This window comes from Pinus tabuliformis, chromosome X, assembly GCF_031772625.1.
Source record: "Pinus tabuliformis cultivar Carrire ecotype Pingquan chromosome X, CPIR1, whole genome shotgun sequence".
Classification (NCBI taxonomy): domain Eukaryota; kingdom Viridiplantae; phylum Streptophyta; class Pinopsida; order Pinales; family Pinaceae; genus Pinus; species Pinus tabuliformis.
In genome coordinates this window covers 1567227066-1567237221 of record NC_142308.1, presented here as the reverse complement: position 1 = coordinate 1567237221, position 10156 = coordinate 1567227066, and the positions used below count along the sequence as shown (strand labels likewise).

At 37.2% G+C, this 10156-nt stretch overlaps 1 protein-coding gene across 1 annotated transcript; it reads right to left on the bottom strand.

The window, feature by feature from the left end:
* Window positions 1-453: 453 nt before the first annotated feature.
* Window positions 454-3145, bottom strand: LOC149146015 (uncharacterized). Its single transcript, XM_089449623.1, has 3 exons — window positions 2698-3145; window positions 1465-1594; window positions 454-1350 (listed from the first exon to the last, which is right to left on the bottom strand). Exons 1-3 carry the CDS (start codon window positions 2831-2833, stop codon window positions 519-521), a joined length of 1098 nt encoding a protein of 365 aa, XP_089305749.1. The 5' UTR covers window positions 2834-3145; the 3' UTR covers window positions 454-518.
* Between the last annotated feature and the right edge of the window lie 7011 nt (window positions 3146-10156).

Here is a 10156-nt window from a genome sequence, read left to right as displayed (position 1 = left end):
GGTAACTAAAAGTTTCCCATTACAGCTTCACATTAAAAAAGTTGCATCCAACTTTCCCACGTTCCTTTCAACCATCACGTTCTCCAGCACAGGTGTCCAAGAACCCTAAGCGAACTTCTTGCATCATAGCTTGGTATGAATCTGGGGCACCAATGAAACAAACAATACGCGTCACGGCAAGTTCATCGCTGACACCTGGATCTGAAAAAGGTTGTCTGCATCAATCGTCATGCCATCTGAAGTCTTGAACTCTCAACTGAATCTGGTTCATTCGTTTAATTTAAAAAATTCGATTTGAGAATATCTGGTCCTCCGTTTAATTTTAACAAATCGATTAAAGAACATATACCTTACAGTGGACAGATAGACACTACCATAGAAAGAACCAAATAACTCGATTATAGAATTAATCTTCAAAATCATTTTTTTTTTAACACTTCACAATCATGACTATACAATAGTATAATCTGTATCTTCTGATATCTGTTGATTGATCCACAGTTACAATTGCAAGCTTCTCATTGCTGTAGTAGTGAGTCATTGTTGCAGAATAATAGGTTATTGATTTCCGTTGAGAATCCATAGGCTCCCAAGTTGTTATTTTCAACGTTAAAGGTATTCATCCACGTTGATTCATCATAGTTTTCGCCTTCAGGTGAGGGGGATGCAGGGAAAAACTGTAAATTATTATTTTGGAGGAGAGTTGCTGATGGATGTTCTCGCTTGATTTGATTCTCCAATATATGCCTTGCATATGGAAGTAGGCGAGAGGCTGAATTCTCAAAGTAAATCTGGCTTGCAGCATCCGAGCTATATTGATTATGAGAGTTGACATGCTGTATTTGTGAGGAGCTAATGCAGTTGGATGCCTGCATTGGGGAACTGTTACTGACTATATTCACGTTATTTGAATGGTGACCAACCACAGTTCCTTCAAGGCTTTGGAGCAACTTCCTGAGACTGGAATTATGATCTGAAATTTCATGATCAAGCTGCCCTTGCTGCAAATTTAGGGGAAATATGGCTGGTTCCGGAATTACACTAGATCCAGTAATTCTTGAACCACAATTCTGCTCGAAGTTCTGAGAGATTATTCTAGGGCAGAAGTTAGAATAAGGAACATCCATATCGGTATTCATATATTGAGCTTGCTGTGGCCCGTGGATGTTTGGGCTTGTAACAGCCTCTGATGTAACATAGCTTTGCACTTCGTTGCTTTCTTGTTTTACTTCACTCTGGGTTTGATTATCTTTGCGTTTCCCGAGAAGTTTCTTCTTCAGCCTTGAGTTCCAGTGGTTTTTTATATCATTATCTGTCCTCCCTGGCAACTGGGCTGCAATCATAGACCACCTGCACAAAGTGTTATGTTCCAATCAGTAACTGTAAAAACATTTTGCTCATGAATGAACCGCTGTTTATCTTTGTATCTCTGAAACTCTTAGGTTGGTTAATTGTAAACCGTACCTGCTACCGATACTGAGAAATAGGCTATAAATCCTATTATCTTCTTCTTCTGAGAACCCTCCGTGCTTTAGATTCGGCCTTAGGTAGTTTAACCATCTAAGTCGACAGCTTTTCCCGCACCTTTTCAAACCTGTATTCAGGAAGAGCAGGGAGAGATGTTTAGCAAAACACTCAAAATTTGACAATAAAATGATAGAAATAGACAGAACGTAGCAGTTCTCAATTTAATACCCTGGTCTCTGACTCTACCACTAAGGTCGTCCATTCTCATTAAACCTAAACCGAAAGTTGTATTATATCTCATAAAACAGTTGATTATAAACAATATACCTTGTCCTGAGATCTGATTCCAAGTATTTCATTACAGAAGCTGACCTCTCATAAAGATCGACCCATCAAACGGATCAATCCATTAAAGGACTCACGGTAAATGCAATTAGGGGATTACAAATGCAAATAATACAAATATCTTGAATTTCAGAAGTCGGAAGCTGTCCCACAGTAATCATGTTAGATTAGATGGTCTAAGTTTCTAGTCTACACCAAGACCTAAAGTCACGAAAAATGTTATTGAGTCCCATTAAATACCAAAACACACTATCTAAAACCCTAAACCAAATCATATATACATTCTGTCTGGTAGAAATAACAGTAATTTTATTATCATCCTTACAAACCTAGCAACCTAATCACATTAATACGAGATCATAGTTGTGGAATACTAATGTTAAAAATGTTGTTGACTCCCACTAAATACCAAAACACAATATCTAAAACCCTAAACCAAACCATATATACATTCTTTGTCTGGTAGAAATAACAGTAATTTTATGATCATCATTACAAACCTAGCAACCTAATCACATTAATATGAGATCCTAATCACATTAATATGAGATCATAGTTGTGGAATACTAATGTTAAAAGCCGTCTCCTATCATTTTTCTTTCTTTATGATTAGGCTGAGGTTAAGTCTTACCCATAGTAAGATGTTATTATCAGAATGGTGTTAAGTTAATTTGCATCTAAATTCTTTAGAATAAGTGATTTCCATCCTCCATTCCTTAACTACTCAATAAATATAACTTTATAAAAATTTCTTTGAACTATAATAACCTAAATGAATAGGTCTATTGGCCTGAAATATTGAACCCGCCTGTTAGAAAACTGAAAAAGAAAAACTTAAAACCGATCTATAAGATTTCTCTAAGAATTCATTGAAGGACAACATACCAGCTTTCTGCGGTAGAGCGATCCAGTTGCCTCCAGTGCCATACTTTTCTATATATTCCTTCAGTTTAGAGTCCTCCTCAGGGGACCATGGTCCTCTCTTCACATTAGCTTTGTCACAACAAGGGGCTCTTCCCATCTCCTCAGATTACTTCCAGAAAGGTCTTATGGGTCGGTCAGGATAACTTCAGACGGTTTTTAAACGACCGTGTCCCCAAATTGCCTGAATCTAAAACGAAAAATAATCAAAGGATGTGATGTTCGACAGGCTAAATTCCTTCAACAAAACCTGAGCTGGGCATGAATATAACATGAGATCTCCAATTCTTCTCATAAAACAGAAGAACAGACTGCCTTGATGAATTTGAAGGAAAATGAAAGGTCTGTAAAAACATATATAGAGTGACAAAGTCGCCGAGGAGATTCGGCCCTATGACTTAGATCCTTACCACCTCAATGGCGAGATGGCAATCCCATGGAGAAATTTGTGTGTTTTGTGCTTGTCCTTCTCATTATTGGAATCTATGCCACCAAATTTTATATTATATATTATGATGAAAATAGATTAGTATTTGAAGTAAGTGGGGTGCAACGATGCTCGTCAGTCCCATTGACTTGACATCTTCTTTATCGTTACGTACTCTTAATTTTTCAAACAGCGTCAGCGCACGAAACACAAAACAACAAATAACCAGAAATTTTGGCCACTTTTACTTAAACACGGCTCCCGGAGAAATAACGAGTGGCCATTTGTCCCATTTTGCATATTTTTAAAAACTTGCTCACCCTGATTCACTCTTCCAATATACTTAATTTTACGTTTTTCGAAAAAAGAAACCCACCCTTCTATATTTAACTTTTGAACGTTTACATGCAATTCCGATCGTGAGTAACTATTGAACGAAAACCGATAAGCGCCAACTACGGAAGAAATAAATAACTAAAGCCAGTATTTTATTGTATTTTATGGTATTGTTTGCAGTATTTTAAACCCTAAAATATTCCAGCATATGGTATATAGGGTATTTATTGCATTTTAAAGCGGCCACGTGGAGAATATTGGACATTTTAAATCGAATTCATTTAAAAGAGAGTACTTACTCCATGCTTATTAAAGTGTTCGGAGTGCTTTTTAATCCAATTTATTTAGAGTATACTTACTCCATGCTTATTAATCCAATTCACTTAGAGATTACTAACTCATTAAAGTGTTGGGAGTGGTTTTTAATCGAATTCATTTAGAGCGTACTAACTCCATGCTTATTAAAGTGTTTGGAGTGGTTCGTATTTATTTGGCATAAATCCATGTTTAAAAGTAATTTTATTTTTATCATATATTAAAAATAATTAATAATTTCGAGTTGAGTTAAAGTGTACCAACTAATCTAATGCTTCCTAAAATGATGGGAGTGGTTTGAGTTCTTAAAACATTTATATTAATTTTAGAAGTGATTTATGCTTCTTAGAGTTTGACCTATTAAATCAATGGTCAAACGTAATTTTTGTTGAGCACATTGTGATGTGTAATGATATATGTTCATCATCAAAATTGAAATACTTTTTTGTCGGTCAAAAAACAAATTAACTTTACTGGAACAAATGGAATCCCGACTCATATTAGATCTTTATTTAATATAAATCTATGCTCGTAATTAACAAAAAAAAAAAATCTACTCCATGCTTCATATATGTGATGAAAGTGATTTTATAAAGTTTTTATATGAATTTTAGTATTGGTTTATGTTTATTAAGATTTGAGTTACCTAATTAATATTTAAATATATATTTATTTTGATGATGATGATGATGATGGTTAACGTCCGCTGAGACCACATAATGATCTATCGGACCTAAAAAGACAAATTATTTATTTTGATTTAAGATTTTATTCCTATGCTCAAAAAGCTTGGAGAGAAGCCTCCCGAGTTAATATAGAATATAAGGTCGATAAAATATATTTAAAAATAAAATAAAATAAAGAAGTTAATAATTATTATTAATTAAATATTTTAATATTTATTTTAATTAAAATATTAAAATATTTATTTTAATTAAAATATTATAATATTTATTTTAATTAAAATATTTTAATATTAATTTTATATAAAGTGATTAATAGAATTATTATTTAAAAGATGTTATTACAATTTAGATATCTATTTTGTTGTGTTTTTGGAGTTTATTTGACATGTGATATTTAGAAAACAAGTATTTCAATTTAAGTAGTAAATAAAATAATTTATTTTTTATATTAAGTAAAACATGTTAATATCGATTATCTCTTTTTATATAAATAATTGAATATTTTTATTGTACTTGAAACATATTAATTGTGGGTTGTCCAATATGAGAGAGACCTATGGAATTCATTTCAAGCTCAAGATGTAGTTGACACATGCTCCTAACTTCCATGTGATAGCTTTTCTAGATTGAAAAAAATTCAAAGCCTTGCACATAGCCAAAGTAAGTTAGATCTATGTCAATTAATGTAGTCGTACTCAATTCTACATTTTAATCTAAGTTGATATAATTATGACATGATTATCATTCTTTGGTTAAATTATGTTTACTAAACTTATTAAAGTTGAATTAATTACTTTGATTTATCACCTTGTTTCTATGATGAAATAAATTAGAAATGAATTTTTTTAGGTCACTTTGATTCTTATGGGTTAACTTGGTATGTAGATTAGTATTATTACAAATGCTATGAAAATAAGATCTACTACCTATACAAACTAATTATTCTAAAACCAAGTAATGTCCATCCTTGAACAACCTTGACATCTTTAAGAGGGCTCATATATTATCTGCTAATAATTGATATGTGTTGTAGACCTTATCTTTAATGAGGTGTTGTCATGATCCAATGATGATTTTTCAATGGGATCTAGATCTAGAATAACCCAATTGATGTAATATAAACTCATATCATGAGATCAATGCAATGTGTTAAGAATGACTTTAAGTCTTTTTCTAAAGTTTTTTTTATATGCTCTTTGTGCTAATTATTAACATGGTATCAAAGCCATGGCCAACTATATTGTGAATGACTCATATTATTAGGGCCATGTTTAGTGAGGTTATGCGGGATTTATTGTGAGTTGTGTTTCCTTCAAGTTAAATCCATGGTATTATTCCATCGGATTAAGAGATTCCATCAACTCTTAATTGCTACATATCTACTTCTTCTACTCAAATTTTTATTTCAGGGGTTTCATAGCAAATTTTTACAATTTTTGCACCATCACTACAAACCCCAATTTGATTCCCATATTTCATTTCAATTTATATCACATCTACTATTTGATTTCAACTTTGGAATCATGAAATTCTCTATTTGATACAAAGAGATCCATGAAGAAATGAGATCTACTTTTGATGTACAAGAGAAGCATGAAGTGGGAGGAGCCCATAATTAAGTAAAGAAGCCATGTTGTTTACTAGTTGATCTCGTAAAAAGGTTAAAAAAGACTGAAAATGTCAAGATATTTGCATGGTTGAGGGGGGTGATATATTTTTCGTCGGATCTAAGTGATATATCTACATGGTAGATAACATTCTTGTGAAAAACCTACACATACTTCCCATTGTCAGAGAGAATGCAAGTTGCAAGATGATGTCATTTGTGATACATCCATTGCCTCTAGTTACTAGATCGTGAGCCATAGTAGATGTGAAGAGCATATATGTGGCATTGCTATGATTTCTTCCAGTAACATCAAGATTTTCAATAGACATGGCATCAAGTTCTAGCATCAATATTGTGGCTATTTAATTGGGTATCTAAAGACCTAGGAAAGTTGTTTATGGAGTCTTTCCTTAATAAAAAGCTAAATTTATGATTTCATGATCCCTTGTTCATCTCACCTGTTGTGATTTGTCTCCTCTATCTATATTGGGTGATTAATTCCCTCTTCATTTTCATCTACTTGTGGCACACCATGAAGTTCTTGTACATGAATTCTGAGAGTCTCACTATAGTTTTCCATGAATCTGTGATGAAAAGTTAATAAATATTCTAGCTTCAACCCCAACCTAGTGCCATCATATGTAGTTGTGGTAGTGGGACATTTTTTTTATTCCCATAGAAGATTCACAAATTTGGATCGAGGTGCACTCTTTTTGGAAACACCACATCATCATCATTGAAGGAATCCCTTTCCACTTCATTAGAGATTTTCCTCTTTAGATAACCCATGAATGTATAGAACATTATGTGCTCAATGTCTTAGAAACAAGGATTGAAGTAAATATTTTGAATCAAATGATTAAAACCCTTACAAACATTTCAATTCATTTTGTCGAAAATGGTTGTTATTAATGTTAGAGGTTGTCCAAATGAAAGAGAAAGATACATAGTAAAAAAAACATAATTTGAGACATTTCCAATGCTACTTGGCTTCCCTTCTAATTCCTCACATTTGAGGAGAAAATAGTTTTTAGAATATTAATTAGACATTCTACGAGTTGCATAGGTCAAGTCAGTGAATGGAAAAGTTGGACCTACATTGGAACTCATGGGAATTATAAATAGGCATTATGTGGAGGAGTCTACACACACATTTGCTTAAGAAATGATCCAGGTGGATATTGGTGGCCACCTGCCAAGTCCACCTGGACCCTCACCATTGTCTTTCTCAGCATTTTCAGTTTCCTTAATTGTAGCACAACTTACTATTTTTAGCAGTTTTTCGGGTCCTGAACTTCCAGAGCCGTTTTGAGGCCCTAAACGACGTTTTTTTGGGAATCTGGGGCAACATGGGTCCATGGACCGATGTTGCCTCCCAAAGTGGTAGTACTCGGATAGATCTTTCTAACGAGCTATCATACGGGTCAAACGGAGATCGTATGCCAAAGTTATGACCCCGGGAAATTGATGTACCAATTTACCCAAACGGGGCCCACAATTTGGCGTTTCATCTTCTAGGGTTAGGTTTCGAGATGTGAAGGGTTTTTCATTGTTTCTCAACAATAAATAGGCCTTCGAGCCTCATTGTAACACAGTTCGAAACAGTTCAGAGGCATGTCGCCGACACATCTCTTCTCAGAGATAAGCTACCATCGCCCTAGCTGGGTTATTTCTATTTGTAAGCATATTTCAGTATTTTACAGTAATGAAATGAAGTATTATTTCCGCTGCATCTCTTTTTTTATGGTTATCGCATCTCTGTATTTATGATTATCTCTATAATCTTTTGTGTTCCTGTTTAAATCCGGATCAGTGGTATCAGAGCAGTCTGCTTTTTCTCTGTTTTTCTTTGCATGTCCCCAACAAGGTCGGGATATAAGGAGTTAGGGCTTGAACTGGTTGAACCTTTGCAAGACCAGCCTCGCAAATCCCGACGGCCTCCCATGGCGGACGAGAAGAAAGACGAGGGGGCAGGAGATCCCATCAAAATCTTGCTCGAAGAAGCCCTCGAGCGACAACAGAACGCGATGATGGACAACTTTGCCTAGATCCTTCAGCGGCTACCCAGAAGCAACGCATCGGCTTCCAGCAGCTACTCTGGAAACGCCACACCCTTTAAGGTACAATTTAATTTTGAAATCCCCATATTCGAGGGTCAGATAGACGCAGATGCCGTAGATAAATGGTTAAATCTGCTAGAGGTTTATTTTTCTGTTCATGAATTTTCGAGTCGGGAAAATATTGTTTTTGCCCTTCTCAAAGCAGCCCCCCACGTCAAGGACTGGTGGGAAACCTACTGCGAGCAGAAGGATGAAAGTACTGGCTCACTATTTTCAGCCGCGCCCACCTGGGATTCGTTCCGGGATGCCATCAAGGAGCAGTACTACCCTGTCGGAAGCTATGAGGATGAATACATAAAGTGGACCACGCTGCGGCAGGGAAGGGACCAAGACGTGCCGGAGTTCACCAATCTTTTCCATACCCTTCGCACAAAGTTGGGTATCAAGGATTCGGAGCAACATTTGATACTCAAATACCGTGGCTGCCTACACAAGTACATCCAGGAAGAAATACAGTTCCTAAACATCCCCTCACTCGGCGCAGCATACCGATATGCCATCAAGGTCGAGCAGAAGTTTAAACAAAAGAAGTGAGACTTTGGATCTGCGAATCCAAAGCAGGGTAAAGCTGCCCCTAAACCACAGAACAAAGGACAAAGCCAAGGCGGGACAGCCCAATACAACCAGCCGAAGCTGCAAGCAAAGAACAGCACCGCGAAGCCGAGAAAGGACACTGGAAAATATTGCGAGTTCCATAAGAGCTCCACTCACAACACAAGTGAGTGTCGGGCCAAGCAGTCACTGGTGGCTGAGCTAAAGGTTTCAGAGTCAGATGCATGTTCCGACTCTGAGTCAGAACCCGATAAGGGGTATGAAAAAGGGAAGCAGATCATTGATGCGGATCCCAGTGCCACTGTTGCTACCGCAAAGATCCAGAGGAGGAGGAGCGTCTCTTCCACTCCCAGATGTGGATAAAGGGCTCCCCGATACAGTTCATTGTTGATAGCGGGAGTCAAAAGAACCTCATTTCGGTAGAGGTTGTGAAGCGGTTGGGCTTACCGACCACAGCACATCCACAACCATACACCATTGGGTGGCTTCACCAAGGACGAGATCTTCGCGTGAGCCAGCAGTGTCGCCTTCCATACAACATCAAGCCCTTCACGGATGAGGTATTGTGTGACATTGCTCCCCTTGAAGTTTGTGATGTATTACTAGGACAACCATACTTGTGGAAGCGACATGCTGTGTATGAATCAAGGCCCCGTGCTGTTATTATTACATTGGGAAATAAGTTGTTCAGGATACCAGAGGTAGCACCACCTGTCGTCATCTCTTTGATTACTGCAAAACAATGCAGTAAGATCATTTCCAAAACCAGGAAATTTGTTTTCCTGATGATACGCCCTCAAGGAAAGAAGAAGACAGTGGCCGCGGCCTCCAAACGGGGTCCCTCTGCACGACAACTACAGATGGACAAGGTTGTGGAGGAGTACGAGGACATCTTCACCTCCCCGGCAGGGGTTCCTCTGCACTGTCAAGTCAAGCACTTCATCGATCTGACCCCAGGTGCGCCGCTACCCAATGGACCAATTTATCGGTGCTCCGTTCTGGAGAACGATGAAATCAAGAGGCAGATTCAGGAGCTCCTACAGAAAGGTCACATCCGTCCGAGTTCATCGCCCTGTGGGAGCCCGATCGTGTTGGTACAGAAGAAGGATGGGACGTGGAGACTCTGTATTGACTATCGGGCGCTGAACAAGATCACTGTCCGTAATAGGTACTCGATCCCGCGGATTGATGACCTCCTAGACCAACTAAAGGGGGTGAAATATTTCAGCAAGATCGATCTGAAGTCAGGATATCACCAGGTACCAATCAAACCCTCCGATGTGTGGAAGACTGCCTTCAAATCCAAGGAGGGCCTCTTCAAATGGTTGGTCATGCCTTTCGGATTGACGAATGCTCCTGCAACCTTTATGAGGCTAAT

Excerpts from the sequence above, each read along its gene's own strand:
- LOC149146015 (XM_089449623.1), bottom strand. The coding sequence starts at position 2,833 with ATGGGAAGAGCCCCTTGTTGTGACAAAGCTAATGTGAAGAGAGGACCA. Across the intron at positions 1,595-2,697 it reads CGCTCTACCGCAGAAAGCTG|GTTTGAAAAGGTGCGGGAAA; the intron begins GTATGTTGTCCT and ends TCCTGAATACAG. Across the intron at positions 1,351-1,464 it reads TTTCTCAGTATCGGTAGCAG|GTGGTCTATGATTGCAGCCC; the intron begins GTACGGTTTACA and ends CACTTTGTGCAG.